The 20,453-nt window shown below is 54.2% G+C and overlaps 1 protein-coding gene across 8 annotated transcripts in view; it reads left to right on the forward strand.

Moving 5' to 3' along the window:
- The window catches only part of PITPNM2 (phosphatidylinositol transfer protein membrane associated 2), a 191,892-nt gene that overhangs the window by 165,443 nt on the left and 5,996 nt on the right, over positions 1-20,453 (forward strand). For 4 of the 8 annotated variants that reach the window (XM_029051992.1, XM_029051998.2, XM_029052005.2 and 1 more), the window contains 11 exons: positions 1,914-2,018; positions 2,846-2,916; positions 6,428-6,672; positions 7,141-7,330; positions 8,364-8,483; positions 8,691-8,905; positions 12,056-12,231; positions 13,529-13,699; positions 15,530-15,679; positions 17,586-17,750; positions 19,488-19,697. In XM_029051992.1, the coding sequence (XP_028907825.1) occupies positions 1,914-2,018; positions 2,846-2,916; positions 6,428-6,672; positions 7,141-7,330; positions 8,364-8,483; positions 8,691-8,905; positions 12,056-12,231; positions 13,529-13,699; positions 15,530-15,679; positions 17,586-17,750; positions 19,488-19,697 (1,818 nt within the window). The remainder of the gene's footprint in view (positions 1-1,913; positions 2,019-2,845; positions 2,917-6,427; positions 6,673-7,140; positions 7,331-8,363; positions 8,484-8,690; positions 8,906-12,055; positions 12,232-13,528; positions 13,700-15,529; positions 15,680-17,585; positions 17,751-19,487; positions 19,698-20,453) is intronic. The other 4 variants (XM_029052050.1, XM_029052041.1, XM_029052033.1 and 1 more) reach the window with 4 other exon arrangements.

The following is a 20,453-nucleotide window of genomic DNA, read 5'->3' on the forward strand; positions in this document are numbered from 1 at the left end:
TCCTGGATTGTTCTCCTGCGGCCCCATTTCCCCCCTTCTCCCTCCAACACACACACACACACACACACACACACTTGCTTGCTCTCCCCTTCGGCCTTGAGCCATTGTGGAAGCCAACTGCCAGCAGGAACACTGGCCCTGGCCCCAGTTAGTTGGCCCCAAGACTCAAAGCCAGAAGTGGACCCCCAGACTTCCTGAGTCAAACCAGAGCACGGGGTCCTGGGGGGCTGAGATGAGGCTAAAACAAATCAACAGGGTCTCAAATTCCAGGGAGCTGAGCTGGGATTCCTTGAGATCTGCCGTTGGCGGGCGGGGGAAGGACACCAGGCAGAATGCCCAGGAATTTAAGTCCCCAATCCTGCCCCTCCCATCCGGCCACTTGGCGACATTCTCGCTGGTCCGTTTGCCCAGTCGGCATCAACGGTCCATCTTCGGGGCCTCCCCTGGAAACTCGGATCTAGTTCCCGAGCAACAGCCTCCTGTCCATCCCTCACCAGGCCTGGCTGGGACCGCTTAGTTCTGGGAAATTAGTGGGGCTCTTAGCAAACCAACTGCTCTTTGAGCGAATGGGGAATTCAGATGCAGCTCACTGGTGGGTGGTTGTTTGTTTTAATTTATTCCTAAATGCAGATAATATACCAGGTGGGCTGTTTTGTGATTAAAAAAATAAATCCCTTACACACATGAAGAAGTAACAAATATTTAATATGCCTTGGATGCCAAGTCAAGAAGCTACTTGGTCTAGTGGAAAGAGCGCAAGCCTGGGAGTTAGGAGACTTGGGTTCTAATCCCAGTTCTACCACTTCCCTGCTGTGTGACCTGGGGCAAGCCACTCTGTTTCTCTATTCCTCAGTTTCCTCATCTTTAAAATGGTGAGAAAACACCAGTTCTTAAACTGTGAGCCCCATGGGGGACAGGGATCCTACCTGATGATCATGTATCTACCCTGGTACTTAGAACAGTCTAAACATGTAGTAAGAGCTTAATAAATATAATAATATTATTATAATTATTATGATTATCTCTCTGAGCAAAGGAAATGAGAGAGGCAAGAAGAAGTAGAATTTCTGGAGGTTCTTTGTGATGTCCCCAACAGGTGACTGCAAACTCCTTGAGGCGGGAGTGGGGAAAGAAGAGTGGGGACTCAGTATAGCCAGGGGGCTGACTGGTAGATTAGGTCATACTTGGGTGCAGGACCAGTGATAGTATTTATTGAGTGCTACTGGATGCGGAGTACACTCCTAGGTGCTGGGATGCACAAGAGAAGTAAAGAGTGAGATTCGGCCCTCAAGAAACTTGTAGTCTAATGAGGGAGAGAGCAAATTGCAACTGAAAAATGTACCATAGATACAGGGGAAAATAGATATGAGTAATGTGGGCAAATCAACAAATAATCAGATTAATGCATGAGTGCAGAGGTGGCCCGTAGAAGGCAATGAGAAGAAGCATGGCTTAGTGAAGAGAGCTTGGGCCCAGGAATCAGAAGGACCTGGGTTCTAATCCCGGCTTCACCACTTGTCTGCTGTGTGACCTTGGGTAAGTCACGTCACTTTTCTGTGCTTCAGTTAATGGGGCTTAAGACTGTGAACCCCAGGTGGGACATGGACTGTGTCCAAACTGATTAGCTTGCATCTACCCCAGGGCTTAATAAAGTGCCTAGTATATATTAAGCGCACAACAAATTCCTTTTAAAAAAATGGGTTGGTGGGGGATGACTGGGAATGTTGGGAGTTTAGTATTTCCCCCAATTGTGGATGATTCACATTCCTTGGAGGGAGGAGATATCCAGATCTGTCAAACAGGTGGCTCGTCCCCTCTGATCAGTTGAGAGGATTGCCAGGCTGGGCACCATCTTACTCTCTCTCTCTCTCTCTCTCTCTCTCTCTCTCTCACTCACTCCTCTCTCTCTGAAGAGGACTTGTCTGACTCTGAAGAGATATTTCCTAAAGAAATCACCAAATGGAGTTCCAATGACCTCATGGATAAAATTGAATCCCCAGAATCGGACAATGTACATGGTAACAATCTGTCCCTTCTGAGTTTCAGTTCCAGGGAAAGGAGGCTGGGAGGTGGGATGGAGGCGGAGCAAAGCGGGTAACACTCGACTCCAAAGTAACTATGAGTTTTGGAGGAACCCAGCCAGGGTTCTTGTCCTCTTTTCATTCATTCATTCAATAGTATTTATTGAGAGCTTACTATGTGCAGAGCACTGTACTAAGCGCTTGGAATGTACAAATCGGTAACAGACAGAGACAGTACCTGCCCTTTGAAGGGCTTATAGTCTAATCGGGGGAGACGGACAGACAAAAACAATAGCAGTAAATAGAATCAAGGGGATGAACATCTCTTTAAAACAATAGCAAATAAATTTGCAACAGCACCCCCCACCCCCAAACACATACACACTTCACATCCCCTTCTCGTTCCTGCCCTGCAACCTCCTTCCTTCCCCACTGCAACCACCCTCCTGCATCTCTTCCTCCTGTTCCTGCCCCAGGTGAATTAGCTTCAGCTGTAACCTGGATCCTGGGTACCATGGAGGAGTCTGGGGCCTGATTTGGAACAGACTTTTCTGGGGCTAGAGATGCAGAGCGATAAATATGGGGACTTCACCACCCTATGAAAAGGAGCGCCTATCTTAAGGGTCAAACGATCACAGAGGATCATTAGAGAGATGCAGAGTATCTAGAAAAGGAGTAGAAATAATAGTATTTCTAATGGGTGAAGTGCTCTATACTAAGCGTTTGGGAGCATAGGTCTCTGGCTTCTTGTGTGGAGAGGCGGCCGATCCCACTCGCTGCTGGGCGCAGACCGTGATAAGCATGTTCATGTTTGTGTGTTGCAGATGACCTCTATCACGAGACCACCGCAGAGTACAGTGGAGTATCCCATGGGGAGCCCCTCAGCGTCGCCGAGGTGAGTGCCCAGGAGAAGAGCCGCCTAATCAGACCTCTCTCCTGGCCAAGCGTCGTCCTGCCACCCTTTCCCTCCCGGGGAACACCGACCTCAGACCCCAGGCCGGCAGCCCGTCGGACTCGGAAGTGGCTGACTCCGAGCTTCCAGGCGAGGATCGGCAGGGATTAGTTGAGATCCAATTGCCTTGAGAAGAGGAGTTCCCTGGAACAGGGCAGGACCACAGCCTCCGGACAGGGCTTTGCTGAGGCATCAGCCCCCCCGGGAGGCAGAAAGGGTGATTAAAGCTTGAGGTGCCCAGGCAGGCAAGGGGACAGACAGCTAACGTGGCATCTTGCTCAAGTACAGTGCCCCAGCAGTAACAACAGCCGCCAATATGAGTGAATGTGGTTTGCGGTGTGCAGCCAGTGAGGTTTTTTGTTGAGCCCCACAGGTAAAACAGGCCAGACCAGAAAACTGTCCTGAGCCAGAGTGAGAGAGACCATGGCATGGAGGTTGGTTTTGCGGCTGGACACATGTCAGCCCTCATCTCATGGGAAGGATGGCCCCTCCTGGGCTTGGGACTTCGTAGGGAAAGAGTGGGTGCTGAGATTGCTGGAGTCACTGGCCAGGAGTAGGGAATATTGTTACCTTACCTCCCCCTCCAACTGAACATCCAAGTGTCAATGGGAGCAGTGAAGTGGGCCTGTGGAGTTGTGGGGGTGGGGGAGGAAGCAGAGAATAAGGATCATCCGGGGAGTAACCAGACAGAATTTAGAGCTCACTGCTCAAAGCATGTCTCTGAGGAGGAGAGGCATGAGCATAGAAATGGGCTAGGGAGGGGTTTGGGGAGAACCAGAGGCCCCAGCCAAGTTGTGTCTCTGAGTTTTGGGGTTGTCTGGCCTGGTGGGCCAAGGGCGGGACCTCGACTTTGACCCCTCAGACTGTAAGAGGGTCATGATCCTCAGTGGACAGAATGAATGGGACATCGGGTTGGGTTTGGGAGGAGGAATAGGTGGGAGAGCTATTTCATGGCCAGAAGGAAATGCTCCCTAGACCTTGGGCCGTCACGGGCTACACGCCCTCAGTCACCCATCTCCAAGCAGTGGCACTGCTTAGGGATTGGCATCTCAGCCCTGGGGCTTTGTACATCTGCCAGCAGAAACTCCAGCAGGGGTGGGAGTGGGACCCAGGGGAATCAGGCGGCAGGAAAAAAAATATCCCCCAAACTACAAAACCCCTAAACAAGTTGAGCACTAATTATTAGTAGTAGTAATAGTAATTGTGTTGAAGCACTGTGCACAGCACTGGGTAGATGCAACATAATCAGATCAGACACAATCCTGTCTGACACAGGGCCCACAGTCTAAGAGGGAGGAAGGACACACAGGTATTCTTATCCCCATTCTACAGATGAGGAAACGGAGGCATGGAACAGTTAAGGGGCATGGCCACAGTCCCATGGTGGCAACATCTTGGGCTTGGTGTGCAGCCCCATGAGCTAATCAGTGGTATTTACTGAGGGCTTACTATGTGCAGCGCACTGTACTAAGTGCTGGGAGAGAACAATACAAGAGTATTAGCAGACACATTCCCTGCTTATAATGATGCTAAGGTCTGCTCAGCTTCGTAGTTCATAGCCCCCTCCCTAGGGGTAGGGGCTCCTGGGCCTAACAGACCCCAATGGGGCTCCCCAGGGGGAATGTTGCAGGTCAGGGACTCAGGGTCAAGTAGAGAAGAAGGAGATAAGAAATGAGCACTGGTGGAGTGGAAATCCAATCAAAGCATCCAGAGTGGGCGGGGGGACCCAGATTGTCCCAAGCATGGAGACAGTTCAGGCAGACACATTCAGTCGAATGGATTGAGTTCCTTCTGGATTGCAGTAGGAGCCTGGCATTATAAACTTCAAAGCCTTATTGAAGGCACATCTCCTCCAAGAGGCATTCCTTGACTAAGCCCTCATTTCCTCTTTTCCCACTCCCTTCTGCGTTACCCCGATTTGCTCCCTTTATTCACCCCTCCCTCGGCGTCACATGTCCATATCCCTAATTTATTTATATAAATGTCTGTCTCCCCCTCCAGATTGTAATCTCCATATGGGCAGGGAATGTGTTTACCACCTCTTTTGTATTGTACTCTCCCAAGTGCTTAGTACACACAAAAAGTGCTCAATAAGTACGATTGAATGATAAGCTAAAAGTAGAAGACCAGGACCCTTCCCCTGGAGAGTTTACCATCTACTACCTATCAATCAGTCAGTGGTATTTATTACTTGAGAAAATGGTGATGTCATTGGTCATAGTCTAACCTGTACTCGCCTCGTTTGGGGAGAGTGAGCAGGTTAAGGGGTTGGTAACCTAATTCTCCACTTAGAGTATGGCTAGTTGTCTTGCCACCGATTTGCCACAGTAAGGCTAGCCCAGCCTGCAGAACTGTCCCTCCCTGACCATGATGGCCAGATGGCTCGCAGCTCACCGTTGGATTCTAATGGGCATCCTTCTTGCTGCCGATCCCTTGCCCGTGTCCTCCCTCTGTCTTGGAACTCCTTCCACCTTCCCCATCTTCTCAAAGTCCTCATAAATTCACCTCTCTTCCCAGAAGCCTTCCCTGTCTAAGTCCTCCCTCATGTGTCATCTATATCCTTGAGTCTCTACCCCATAAGCACTTTGCTATTCACTTCTCCCCCAGCCCACAGCATTTGTACGTACCCGTTTGTAAATTGATTTTAATATCTATCTCCCCTTCTACTCTGTAGGCTCCTTATGGGCAGGAATCTTTTCTACCTATTCTATTGTACTCTCCCAAAGCGCTTAGTGCAGTGCTCTGCACACGGTAACCGCTCAATCAATAACACTGATTGATTAATCGATCAGTCGAAGGCAAGAACCATTTCTTTGTTTTAACCCCCGATACTTGCTGCAGCGTCCAGGTCGGGGCTTTGCCCGTGGCGAGAGCTCGATCCAGCCTCTTGCTGAACCGAATAGCCAAGTTGAGGGGCTCCAGCCTCCCTGGGACCATTGGCTTGGACAGGCAGATCACACACGACAGGCAAAGGTTCTTCACCTTTCAACTAAATCCTTGCCTGTCTTGCCGCTGACCCCTGGCCTATGTCCTACCTCTGGCCTGGACGCCCTCCCTCCTTAAATCCAACAGACAGTCACTCTCCCCCCCCTTCAAAGCCCTACTGAAGGCACACCTCCTCCAAGAGGCCTTCCCAGACTAAGCCCCACTTTTCCTCAGCTCCCACTTCCTTCTGCCTCACCCTGACTCACTCCCTTTGCTCTTCCCCCTCTCCCCACCCTACAGAACTTACGTATTTATGTATATATCTTTAATTCTGTTTACTTATATTGATGCTTATTTACTTGTATTGATGTCTGTCTCCCCCCGAATCTAGACTGTGAGCCAGTTGCGGGCAGGGATTGTCTCTCTTTATTGCTTTGTTGTACTTTCCAAGCACTTAGTACAGTGCTCTGCACATAGTAAGCGCTCAATAAATACAGTTGAGTGAACGAATGAATCCTCCCTGCCACAGGATGAAGTGACCCAGCCTCTGTCCCAGGCCTCTAAGATCCACGTGCTCCTGCTAGTGTTACACGGAGGCAACATCCTGGACAGCGGGGGAGGTGACCAGAACTCGAAGCAGGGAGACGTCAACACCATCACCACCGTGTTTGACACCGTCATGCGGGTCCACTACCCTGCTGCGCTTGGTCGCATTACCATCAAGCTGGTGCCCTGCCCGGCCATCTGCTCTGAGGCCTTTTCTCTCGTGTCTAAGTGAGTAGGGGTGACTCCCTCCCGGAACCCAGCAAGGCCCACTGCTTTCCTCACCCTGCCCCGAGGCCCCAGGTGGCATTGGAGTTGGGGGCTCCTTGGTGGAACCCAGCTTGTTTTTCCCAGATCTTCAGCTGTCATCACTGACCTCGGCAACCTACCTGGGAGGATGGGAAAGACAGGTGTCATCCCATTCTACAGATGAGGAAACCGAGGCACACAAGTCAGTCAACAGTGGGAAAGAGCGGAGATGGAGCTAGCCCCCAGGCTTCCTGGCTCCCAGCCCTACCAGCCTTCCAGTTAGATCCCAGGATTTCCCCTTTATGGCCTATTTTGACTTCTGAGCATCATGTCCTCAAAGGAACAGAATTCCTTCGGGACCTGGTTCCCTGGAGCCAACAGCTGCAGCTCTATAACAATAAAGCGGATTTTAACACGATCTCCACCCTCTACCCTCCACCATCCCCACAGCCTGAGCCCCTACAGCTACGACGAGGGCTGCCTCTCCAACAGCCAAGACCACATCCCCCTTGCTGCCCTGCCCCTCCTGGCTACCTCCTCCCCTCAGTACCAGGAAGCGGTTGCTACGGTAATCCAGCGAGCCAACCAGGCCTACGGCGAGTTCATCAAGTCCCAGGCGGGCATGTCGTTCAATGGCCAGGTGGGTTCCGGGGCGGGGCGGAGGGGCGCTGCCTGGGGTCCCAGAAAGGCAGCACAAAGGGAGCCCTGGTCCCCCAAAGACATGGGTATGGTATGAAGCAGGAGGAGGAAAGCTTTAACTTGTCTGTTCCACAGTCTAAGGACCATATAATAATAATAATATTGGTATTTGTTAAGCGCTTACTATGTGCAGAGCACTGTTCTAAGCATTGGGGTAGATATAGGGTAATCAGGTTGCCCCACGTGAGGCTCATAGTCTTCATCCCCATTTTACAGATGAGGGAACTGAGGCACAGAGAAGTTAAGTGACTTGCCCACAGTCACACAGCTGCCAAGTGGCAGAGCCGGAATTCGAACCCATGACCTCTAACTCCCAAGCCCATGCTCTTTCCACTGAGCTGCACTGCATATCCCCATAGACCCCTGGGGCTTCTTGGATTGAAGCCTCCTGAGGGTGTGAATTGATGTGGGAGTGTTGGGATGAGGATGGCTCTAAATTGTCTTGGTCCAGCCCTTCCTGGTGTGCCTGCATGTGTGTACCTTGTTCGCATCTAAGTCATTTTGGGTTTGCAAGCAAGGGGCTCGGGGCGGGGGGGGTGGGGGGGTAGGGATGGAAAGAGTGGATGTACGCTTATATGCCCAATGTAAATTCCTCCTGCTGCTGTTTAAACCCATTCCCTCCGGGAATTGTGACTTTTCCTTCTTTGGGAGAGGGTCTGCAGGACTGCCCTGATGCCCTTCCCTCCCCCTATCGCCCCCCACACCACCACCAGCAGTGGCCTCTTCCCATATTTTCCTGCTCTTGTTTAGCCTGAGCCACCCCATCTCAGAGGGCTGCCTGCCAGTGCTCCCCTCCTCCAGGTCCCAGACACACACAAACACACACATACTCTCACACACACACACGCACACTCTCTCTCTCTCTCTCTCTCTCTCACACACACACACACACACCCTCAATTCTTTGCCCCTCTCCTGGATACTTGACACGGGGAGAGGGCTGGGCAGGACACAACCTCTGCTTGCTCCCCCAGGTCTGCCTGATTGGGGATTGTGTTGGGGGGATCCTGGCGTTTGACGCTTTATGCTGCAGCAACCAGACAGTGTCCGAGAGCCAGAGCAGCAGTCGCCGGGGCAGTGTGGTGAGCGTGCAGGCAAGTGGCAAACCCAGACAGCCAGGCCCTTGCCCCCACCCCCAAGCAGTATCCACCCTCCAGAGAGTCGCCCCGAGGGGACCAGGGGCCGGGTTCCTCCCAAGGGCGGGCTTGCCTGTTCTGGGTGATGAGGCTCAAGAAACCTCAGGAGTGGTCCCGGGACCAGCTGGGGGGCCTGGAGCCTAGCTGGTGGCTTTACGCCTCCAGGACACAGACCTCCTGTCCCCCGGAATCCTGGTGAACAACTCCTCGTGCTCGGGGACCCCCTCCAACCTGGAGGCCAGCCGGCACCTGAGCCGCAGCAACGTCGACATCCCACGCAGCAATGGGGATGACCCCAAGAAGCAGCTGCCGCGCAAGAGGAGCGACTCATCCACCTACGAGATGGACACCATCAAGCAGCACCAGGCTTTCCTCTCCAGGTGAGGGGCCGTGGGCAGATGGAGAAGAGCGGGGCCGAGGCCACCCCTGGCCCTGTTTCATTGTCCTTCTCTCATTTGTCTCGTTTCTGTCCTTCAGTCTGTCAGTCAAGCGTATTTATCAAGTGTCTTCTGTTGCAGAGCAAGTGCACTGTCCCTCCGTGGTTTCTGGGCCAGCACCCACCCCTCCAGGAGATGGAATCCAGGGTGCCTGACGTGGGGGTGGGGGTGTAGGCGGCTCTCTGTCTGTCTCCTTGTTCTCTGGCCAGGGGATTCTGTCACAACCACCCGCTTCCTGAGCCACTGGCTCTAAACTGGGTCTCCCTTGTGGGAGTCAGCCTGGGGGTATCAACAAAAACATTTAGCTCATGTCTCCCCACTCCTCAAGGACCTGTAGCAGTTGCCCATCCACTTATTTGCCCAAAAGAAACTCCATACCACTGTCTTGAAAGCACTCAGTTATCTCACCCCATCCTACCTCACCTCCCTAATCTCCTACTACATCCCAGCCCATACACTCCGCCCCTCCAGCGCCAGCTTACTCACTGTGCCCTGATCTCATCTGTCTCGCCACGGACCCCTTTCCCACATCCTTCCCCTAGCCTGTAACTCCCTCCTTTCCATATATCAGACCACCACTCTCTCCCCCTTCAAAGCATCTCCTCCAAGAGGCCTACCCCAATAAAGGCCTCTTTTCCCCGGTTCGCTTTCCCTTCTGTGTTGTCTGTGCACCTCAATCTGTGACCTTTGGACACTTGATAGTCTCCCCAACCCTAGAGCACTTATGTATATATCTTTAAATTATGTTATATGAATGATTGGGTAGAGGCAAAGAGGCGACCCCTGCCCTGGGGTGGCAGGCAACAATTACACCCCAGGAGGAGGAAAGTAGACCTGACCGACTCCCATCTGGTCATCTAACTGCCTGCCCCTCCTCTGTTCTTTTTGCCTCTCTCTCTTTCCTCCTGGTTTCTTTTCAGAACCCTCCCCTGCCCCTCCGTTTCTGTTCTTCAGCCCCCACTGTTTGGGGCAGCTTGTTTGTTCTGATTGTTAAGGAGCCCTTGGCAGTGTTGATGAGAGCTCTGAGACTCCTTGAGGCCTCAGGCCAGTGCCCCGGGGAAGCTGGGAAGTGGAAGAGTGGGTTGTAATGTGCTGGGGGTTAGGAGAGTGCACGGAGCTCATTTTTGGTAATTACCAGACTTTGTCCCTGAGCCATCCTGTATGGCCCAGGGATGAAAGCATCCCCTGCTTCCTTCTGACCTTCCCCGTACCTTCTCGATGGAGAAACACAATCCAGGGGTAACACCACTACTCCAGGAGCTGCCCGGCCTGAGCTGGTGCAGCGGAAAAAAGCAGAAAAGATGCTCTGTGAACTCATTAGGCAGGATGGCTGGCCTGGGAGGCATATGTGCTGGCTGCTCTCTCCCAGTTGGGATTCTGAATGATGTTCAGAGTGGAGTAAAGCCTCAAACTAGCAGTAAAAGAAAGGCCAGATTTCTCTCCCTCTTCCCACCTCCTCCCCTCCCTTTCCCTCCTCTCTCCTCCCATCTCCTCCTATCTCTTCTCTCCTCTCATCTCTCCCACCCCTTGTCTCATCACTCATCTCTCCTCCTCGCTCACCTTTCCCTCCTCCTCTCTCACCTCTCCCTCCCTTCTCATCTCTCCTGCCTTCCCATCTCTCCTGCCTCCTCTCATTCCTCCCAAGTCCTTTCTCATCTCACCCACCTCCTTTCTCCCCGCCTCCTCTCTTTCCTCTCCACCCCCTCTCTTGTCTCTCCTGCCTTCTCCCTTGCCTCTCCTGACGCTTCTCTTGTCTGTCATGTCTCCTCTCTCCTCTTTAGACCAAATTGGGGCCCCTTTGCTCCAGGCTTCCCATAAGGAGTCTCAACTGAGCCCTGCCTAACAGAAACGCTAGCCATCTGGGTGTTTCAAAGAGCCTAAGGGGATGAGGAAACCAAAAGTCTGAGTGTGGGCCACAGGGCCTGGAAATTGTTCCGCCTCTCCTGTTCTGGGGCGGGACACCCTGTCTGGGGCCTGGAAATGAAGGTAAAAGTGAATCTCTTTCCCCAGTCTCCTGGAGGACTTTCATTCATTAATTCAGTCGCATTTATTGAGCACTTATTGCATGCAGAGCTCTGCACTAAGCGCTTGGAAAGTACAATACAGCAAAAAAGAGAGTCAGCCCTGCCCACAGTGGACTCACAGTCTAGAGGTGGGGGAGACAGATATCAATACAAGTAAACAGGCATCAATATAAATAAATAGAATTGAAGGTATATACATATATACATAAGTGCTGTGGATGGGGAGAGGGAGGAAGAGCAAAGGGAGTGAGTCAGGGTGACGCAAAAGGGAGTGGGAGCTGAGGAAAAGCAGGGCTTAGTCTGGGAAGGCCTCTTGGAGGAGCTGTATTTTAAATAGGGTTTTGCAGAGGGAAAGAGTGATTGGCAGATTTGAGGAGGGAGGGTGTTCCAGGCCAAAGGTAGGACATGGGCCAGGGGTTAGCAGTGAGACATGCGAGATCAAGGCATAGTGCGAAGGTTAGCACCAAAGGAGCGGAATGTGTGGGATGAGATCTAGGAGAGAAGGGAGGTGGGGTAGGAGAGGGCAAGGTGATGGAGAGCTTTAAAGCCAATAGCGAGGAGTTTTTGTTTGATATGGAGGTGGATAGGCAACCACTGGAATTTTTGTGGGGGGTGAAGGGGAAAAGGGAGGTGACATGCCCAGAACATTTCTGTAGAAGGATCATCCAGGCAGTGGAGTGAAGTATGGATTGAAGAGGGAAGAGGCAGGAGCTTGGGAGGTCAGAAAGGAGGCTGATGCAGTAATCCAGGTGGGATAGGATGAGTGACTGTATTAACGTGGTAGCGGTTTAGGTGGAGAGGAAAGGGCGGATCTTGGCGATATTGTGAAGGTGAGACTGACTGGAGTTTGTGATTGATCGGATATGTGGGTTGAATGAGAGATAGGAGTCAAGGATGACACCAAGGTTACGGACTTGGAAGATGGGAAGAATAGTTGTGCCATCTACAGTGATGGGAAAGTTTGGGAGAGGACAGGGTTTCATGGACCCAGCCTCAGTCCTTCACTTGCCCTTGGTCTTGGCCCTGATCCTGTGTCCTCCTGAGCCCGGCCTGGTTCTCTGTCTTGCAGTTTACATTCCAGCATCCTGAGAAATGATCCCAGCTCCCGTCGATCCAGCAGTTCCACCATGCTGGATGGGGGGAGCCTTGGGAAGTTTGAGTTTGAGATCTCGGACTTCTTCCTCTTCGGATCCCCACTGGGGCTGGTCCTGGCCCTGAGGAAGACCGTCATCCCCGCGCTGGATGGTGAGTTTGGCCCCGGTGCCCTGCGCCGTCCACTCTGGCCCTTCAGGGGAGGGAGATGAGGCAGGGAGGGGCGGGGCGGAGGCACTGAGATAGATGAAATGATGGGGTGCCTGGCCCAGGGGAGCCTGGCTGTCTCCGCTAGCTTTTCCGCAAATTAAATTAAGATGGCCATGAGTGTATTTGTGTATGATTTGCATATCTTGCCATAGTCAAATTACTGAAAAAACGAGAAGCAGCATGACCTAGTGGAAAGAGCTCGGCCCTGGAAATGAGGACCTGGTTCCAATCCCGACTCCGCCCCTCATCCACTGTGTAAACTCCCTCCAACCAGAGAACTGGGAGAGACCTAGGGCCTGGGCAAGGGTCAGGGAGGACACCAGGTCACCTGCTTAGTGACAACTGGAAGGAGTCCTAGACTAGGTCACCTGCTTAGTGACAACTGGAAGGAGTCCTACCACAAAAGGACCTCTTTGGAGGTCAGTGGGCATCTCTCCATCTGTCTGAACAATACTGCTGAGCACACAGTTGGGTTAACAGGAAGAGGATCACCAGGGTGGGGAAGATAGGTCATGAGGACCTGGGATGAAAATCATTTCCCTCAGCTCCCAGCCCAAACAGACTCCCCCATTCATTCCCCTGGGCAGCGCAGACTGGAAGGGTGAAGGTGAACTGTGGCTGCTGAGGAGAGACCAGCTTCTCCCAGTCGAGTCACCCCCACAAGGGGTCCCCCGCCTCTGCTGTTGGGAGAAACAGCAGGTGGGGAGGGGTGGGCCTCACCCCAGTTCTGCATTCACAGCCAGTGTGGTGTTGAATCATATCTGCTGAACGTCCGCTGTACTAAGCACTTAGGAGAGGACACTAATAATAATAATACCAACATTATTATTGTCGAAGTATGGCACTGGTGCAGAAGTGCGGAGCGAACCCACTCAAGGTGGTTATTGGGAGGAGGCACCTGGGTCAGAAGTAGGTGCAGGAAGGGGAGACAGATTTTCAGCTCTGCCCACAAGGCTGCCATTTGAGTCATAGTGGTCCCTCTCGCCTCCCACCCTCTCCTGCTCCGAGAGGGCGAGATGGAGGGAGGCAGACAAGGGGCCGTAGATCAGGGATGGACTCTGATTCTGTCTTTGGTGTTTACGGCATCACCCCCTCGCTCGTCCCACTCTCTGGGCCTGGTCACTGTGGTGGACAAGGGGTCACCCCTGAATCTCCCAGGGTCCAGTGGCTCTCCACAGGGCCCTCTTCAAGCAGCACTGAAGTTGGTTCTCCAGAGGCTCTAACTGCTCGCCTCTGGTAGTCTTTCAGCTCCGACCTGCCTGCCAGCAAGTATACAACATGTTCCACCCCGCTGACCCTTCTGCCTCCCGCCTGGAGCCCCTCCTGGAGAAGAAGTTCCACCTCCTGCCCCCCTTCAACATTCCCCGCTACCAGCGCTTCCCTCTTGGGGATGGCAATTCGGCTCTGCTGGGTAAGTTGGGGGGGCCCCAAGACCCCCGAGGGTGCCTGCCTGCAGACCACTCGAGCGAGATGGAACCAGTTCCGCGGAGGATTGTAGGTCTCCCTCTGCTATTCCCCCATCCCTGTGACCCTTACCCCACCCAGGATCCTGCTCCCCTTGGGCAGCTGCCCCTCACTGTTGACTGATTCTGGTGGTCCTGTAGCCCCCACACAACTCCTCTCTCTCTGGGTTCTGGTGCCATCCACCCTCCCTAGATAATAATAATAATAATAGTATTTGTTAAGCGCTTACTATGTGCCTAACACTCTTCTAAGTGCTGGGGTAGTTACAAGGTAATCATGTTGTCCCACGTGAGGCTCACAGTCTTAATCCCTATTTTATAGATGAGGTAACTGAGGGACAGAGAAGTTAAGTGGTTTGCCCAAGGTCACACAGCAGACAAGTGGCGGAGCCGAGATTAGAACCCATGTCCTCTAACTCCCAAGCCGGGATCTTGCCACTAAGCCACACTGCTTCTAATCACCCTTCCCTAAGCGATTTGCCAGCTAACAGGTACTGCGTGGTACCATCCAGGGCATGAGGGAGTCTCAGATCTACCTGGAGGTCACTGACCTTGACCAAGACCACCCAGTCACTTCACAACGGGCCTTGTCCCACCCACAGACTCGCTTGGTGCCCTCCGTGCCCTGATGGGAGCATCTAGCAAGGACCGGAGAGTGTGAGGAGCATTCCAAGGCACCAGCACTCTAATCCAGTCCTCCCCTGGGCTCTTGGTCCTGGAGTCCCAAGATTAAGGTTTATCTGCCATTCCTGAGCAGAGGCACCTTCATCACATCCAAGAAAAGACTTCCCCTTCCCCCAAGGAGTATATAATTGAAAACAAAAAAGAAGAGCCCCCATCCCTTCCTTGGGCCTGAGGTTGCTGTCCCTCGTTTCGCATTCCGAGACCAGGCGAGGGGAGGCCAAGGGAATGCTAGTGCTTTAGGTATATAATGCCCTCCTTGGTCTGGCTGTCTCTCCTCACCCTATTTCCATCCCCATTGTCTGGAGGGACCAGTCCACTGGGATAGAAGCCTCACAGATTCAGAAGAAGGGATGAACTCTGGCCACCCCAAGAGCCTCGGGCCAGGTGGACCCATAGTTGGCCGATTCTGTGGACCAGACAGCGACACAGCAGGGTCTCTTCTGGGACTTTGCTCAAAAAGGAAGTGGGCCTCTCCCATCCCATGCCATTTCCTCCCGTCCCTCCCCTCCCCTGGAGACTTCAGATCCTGAGTCTATCTGGCACTGTTGGGATTGCCTCTCGGCCCCCCTTGCCTCGTCCCTGGGAGGTGCCCACCAGAGAATCCTGACTCAGAGCAGCCCCAGCACTCGCAGCAAGGAATGGACCAAAACCTAGAGTGTTGTGACCCCACAGTCCGGGATCCCAGCCGCTCCCATTGAAGTCCCAATCCATGTGGCCCCCGAGAGACCCTGTGACCCCTGGTCCCTCCTACCACGAGTTCCTCTGTGTCCCTCTCTGTGTCTGTTCTGTGGCTGTGTCCACTGTGGGCTTGGACCTAGGTTGCTTCCCTCTCATCCTGTCCCGTGTGTGTGTCCTCATAGAGCCCATCCCTAAGATTCAGGGCACCAGGAATTACAGCTGGGTGGAAATATATGATCCTAGGCTCTGGGTCCTTTTTCTCCCTGAAAGGAAGAGCCCCCCCACCCCTTCCTCTCTGTCAGTCCCAAGATTCCCAGGCAAGGGCAGGATGGGCAGGACCATTTGCTGGTGTTCCGGTGTCATGGCCACATACCTGTTTGTTCTTGTCCTTTTGTTTTCTCCCTGTCTGCTTCCAGTCGAAACAGTCCAGAGCAATCCCATCCTCATCGTGGAAAGCAGCCCCCTGGTTGCTCTCCAACGGCAGGATAGCTTCATGGAAACCAGTATCCCCGTTCCCGTTCTGAACTGGCAAGATGGGTCCAGTAAAAGTCCCGGCTGTGCTGAGTGTGTGTAACCTCCCCTTCTCCTCTCACTCTCCTCCTGTGCTGCTTGCGCCGGGCCTTGTGGAAGCCCAGGAACCCCTGGGTGGGGCTGAAGGCTTTTCCCTGGGCTCTCTTCCCACCCACACCCTGCCCCATTAAGGTCCGGGCAGGACCCATGGGTTGTCGGCTTGGCCCTGGTTAGCATTGATTAACTGCCTGATGGTTCGGTGTTAGGGGCAGTGGCCAGGAGGAAGAAAGCGGGCCCTCTGGGAGACAGGAAAGCAGCCTGGGCTTCTGTCCCCTCCAAAGAGCCAGACTGGGGGTGGGATGGGTTAGAGAGGGCAGCCCATCTGCCATCTGCCTTGTAAGGGGCCTGGCCTGGAGGGTGTGGCACAGAGGAGAAGGGGGAGCAGGGAAGGGGACTAGAGAGACAGGTGGGAGGGGGGAGCAGGGAAAGGGAATGAAGAGACAGGTGGGAGAGGAAAGGGGATGCGTGCCCCCCACCCCCTGTTCCCCCGTTCCTCCCCACAAACCCAGTCACTATAAGGGGGCAGCTGAGAATGGGGGCTGATCCTCAGCTTTCATCCAAGATCGGCCGTTGGTCTTCCCCAAATGCTTTGGGGCCTTTTCCCGCCCCTCCAATTTCCCAGGGAAAAGCCTTCTGTCCCCAGTGTCCCCTTCTCAGATCCGGTTTCTTAGCTGGTTTGTTTAGCTTGGCCCCTGAGATCAGGGGCACTTCTTCTCATGGCACTGCATGGCTCCTCTGATTCTCAGGCTTTAGGGAACCACTCGACTTCCTTCACCTCTTTGCCTCGCTTTGGTTTATCCTTTCCTGTCCCCTAACTCTTCCCCGAAGACCCCCCACCAAAAACTCTTTACTCTCCCTCCCTGAAATAGAGTTGGGGGATCCTCCCCCTAGTGGTGTGGGAGGGGGGAGCAGGATGCCCAGAGCTCCCGTGTCCATCCAAACACGGTTCGCCCACCACCCCCAGGTGTTGGCGGGGCGGGGGCTGGGATGGGATGTGCACAGACCTCTGAGTCAGTCCGAGACTGGGCTCTTCCACACCCAGTGAGCAGCACACGACCCTCTGAGCTTCAGATGCCTTCCTTGGAGAGGCGACTGTGTCCCCCCTCCCCAGCCCCAGCTGGATGGACATCATCAGTCTGGGCCCTCCCCCTGGCTGGCTTCCTCTCCGAGGGGCCCATGACACCATGCAGGTGGCCTGTCCCCAAGGCTTCCCTGGCGATGGAGAGCCGGCCTGTTTCCCGCCTCCACTCACACTGTTCCCTTAGATGGATTCCCGGCCTCCGCATGGCTCCCCACGCTTCCCGCCGTCCGTGTCCTCCTTCCTGCGGGAGTCTGTGGGGGGCCCCTTTGTTCTCCTTCCTTGGCTTTTCAGCCCAGTTGAATCTCTGCAAGGAAGCCTATTACCCTCTGCTCCCGCTTAGTTTCCTTGGCTTTACCTACCGCTTGATCCCATGGAAAGAGCGCTAGAGGGAGAGAGGTAGATAGTCTTATGGGGGGCTCTTCTCAGAGCCGATTCCCCCTCCTGTAGTCAGGGTACCCACCCTCTGCCCCTGGGACGGGCTGGAATTGAGCCGAGGATGCTCTCTGGGTTGCTGAAGCTCCCCTGCCTGTCTGTCTTTGGGTTTCACTTCATTTCCCAATCCCACTCTCAGGTGAAACACGTTTCTTCACATCTGTAGGAGAGTTGCATCTGCTCCGGGCTGCAGCCCTCCTTCCCAGCAGCCTCTCTTTAAGCCTTTGGACTTTGGTTTGTTTGGGTTTTTGTGTCTCTCCTTCTCTATCGCCTCTCTGTTGGTTTGTCCTTGGGCGGGAGGGCGGGGGCAGGGGCTGTCTACACAGCCCCTGGTCTATCTAACCCTCTCCTCCCTTTATCATCTCCTCTCTTCCCTCCGTGACCCCCAGCGGAAGCGGTTCAGGCCCACGGCGCCATCTTCATGGAGTCCACGTCTCCCTCCTCCCCCGGTACCGTCCCCAGTTTCCGGGGTTTCCGCCGGGCCAGCGAGGTCAGCATCACGAGCCAGGTGTCGGGCATGGCCGACAGTTACACCGCTTCCAACATCGCCAATAGTGAGTGGGTCAGGACGGGGGAGGGTTTTGGGTTCCGCAGGCACGTCTGGGCCCTTGGTCTCCTCCGTGTCCTGCAGCTGGAGGGTGCAGGGAGAGGTCGAGTCACTGCCACTGCACCCCTCAAGGCTCTAGGCAGAGTCAGAACGGAGGAGGCCCCGTCCCTCTGGAAACTTACCTTGTCGAATAAGGGAAGAGGAGAGGGTGTTTTCCATGGGCTGCCTTCAGTTGCCAAAGATGGCCCTCAAGTGGCCCAGGGTGGGCGGGAGCGCTGGTGAAGGTGCTTAGAGCCAGACAGGGACTTGCCTCCAGCATCTGTCCAGCCAGAGTCGAGAGGCCTGGAGCGTCAAACCATCATGTCCAAAGTGGAACTCCTCACCTTCCTGTTCAAACCCGTCTCCACCAAACTGCTACTTCTTACCTTCAGCTTTGAAACACTCAATCAGCTCTACCCCTCTTACCTTACCTTACTGATTTCCAACTATAACCCAGTCCACACACTTCAGTCCTCTAGCTCCAACTAACTGTACCTCTCTCTTGTCTATCTCACCACCGACCCCTTGCCTTCACCCTACCTCTGGCCTGGAACTCCTTCCCCCTCTGAATATGATAGACCTCCACTCTCCCCACCTTTATTAAAATCACATCTTCTCCAGGAGGCCTTCCCTGATATGCCCTCTTTTCCCCTACTCCCTCTCCCTTATGCATCACCTCTTCACTTAGATCTGTACCCTTTAAGCACTTGATAGTCACTCTACTTCTTAGTTCCACAGCACTTATGAACATATCCATAATTTATTAATTTTTATTAGCGTTTGTCTTCCCCTCCAGACTGTAGGCTCCTCGTGGGCAAGGAACATGTCTACCAACTCTGTTGTACTCTCGCAAGCTCTGCACATAGGAAGCAATCAATTAATGCCATTGCTCTCCTCCGCCAAGAAAGCCGCTCCTGAGGCTCGAGTGGGCAAGACTTTTCTCGGCACAGCGATAGCCACCGGCTGAGGGGAGAGGGAGGCCCGGCAGGGGCCGGAGGGGTGATGGGAGATCTGGCCGTGGTTGGGATATGTTGCGCTCTGGAGAGCTGGTCACACACCACTGACCTGTGGCAGAGGGAGTGGGCCAACGGATGATGGATGGGGAGGTAACCAGCCGAGAGCCCGGTTGGATTCTGGGCCGATGGGGGTGCCGAGGGTTTGGCTGTCCCAGGGGTAAGTCCAGTGAAGGCCAAGTTTACCTGCTCGCAGCCAGTGGGCAGGGCCGGCTCAGCTCAGCTGCCGAGCCTCCCCTGGCCTCTCGGCAGTGGCCCCTTGGGGATGAAAGAATGCCAGCACTGGGATCTCGAACTGAAGAGCGGGTGCAGTCTTCAATCTCTCCCCCTTGTACCTTTGCTTGGGCTTTGGGAGCAGCGAGGTGCTATGGCTTGGGCCATTTAGGTGTTGGTGACAACCAACATCTTGGCTTCCTGCATGGGCAGCAACCCCGACTGTTGCCTCTCCTTGACATTGGGAGCCAAAGACCCAGGCCTCCCCAACCCTCTTCCTGGAAGCGACCCAGCTCACCACCTCCCAGCTCCAGACTCTGGTTTCATCCCGCCTTGGGAGAATTTATGGAGAGCCTGGGGTGTTTATGGTCTTCCGCTGGCCAGGGGCCTTCCACCCCTACCTGGAACTTGGAGGGCAGAGCTAAGCTCAGGCAGTGCGGTTGAGGTGTTAACCCACATCGTTTTGTTTTGTTCTCTAGAAAAATCCCATCATCTTAATCATTCCAAAAGCTTAAGCCTCCTGTCCCAGCTTGCCCTCCCTCACAAATGCCCCACCAAAATGGCGAACCAAAGCCATAGAAAGCCTAAACGGGGAAGACCCCAGAACCCTCTAGGAGAAAGGCAGGAGGGGGGCCCGAGGCCGACCCTGGACCAAATCCCGCTGCTCCCCGACCTGGACGTCGGAAAAGGTATCTGGTGTCCGGGCCCCTGACTGACTAACACAGCGGCCCCCTCGCCTCAGAGGCCCTCAGGGAGCAGCTCTGCTCCTTTCCCAGATGCTTCCGAGAACAGGCACGCCCCATCTTGAGCTCACTTTCTTCCCTTCACTTGGCTACTCTGACTCTGAGCACGTCCCTCTCCTCCCCCATTGGACCCCGGGGCCTTCCCGGGGACCCTAAGAGCCCAGCCTGCTGCTTCCCAGCAGAGCTGATCCCCTGCCCATCTGAGGCCTTGGCCTCCCCGGGCTGGGCCTGCGCCTGAGGACCGAAACCCCGAACAGAGTCACTGCTGTGGGGGTAGAGAACTAACCTACTTGGAGGGATGAGATTTGAAGCATCGAAGGCCTGGATGGCCTTAGGTGGGCAGAGCACCAGGGCTGGGTAGGGGGTGAGATGGGCAGAAAGAGAGGGTGGGGTGTGTTGACTAAACCAAGTAAGCCAAGTGTAACCTTGCACAGGATGATACCGGGAATTCTGGGAGCGGGGCATCAGCTAAGGTCTCCCTCACCCGCCCCCACTGCCCAAACCACTGGAGAAAGCAAGCGCTGCCACCCATAATTTGCAGCCTCTCCTTCGCCTGTCCTAATCCTCCTCTCCCCTTCTCTCTTTTTTGCCTCCCCATTCTCCCACCACCTGGAGATGCCCCTTCGCCCTGCTCCCTCTGAGCCGGAGGCGGCTCGGCTCAGGTCCTCTTTGGCCGTAGAGATGGAGCCCAGCCACAGCCCC

Source organism: Ornithorhynchus anatinus, chromosome 2 (assembly GCF_004115215.2).
Source record: "Ornithorhynchus anatinus isolate Pmale09 chromosome 2, mOrnAna1.pri.v4, whole genome shotgun sequence".
NCBI lineage: Eukaryota > Metazoa > Chordata > Mammalia > Monotremata > Ornithorhynchidae > Ornithorhynchus > Ornithorhynchus anatinus.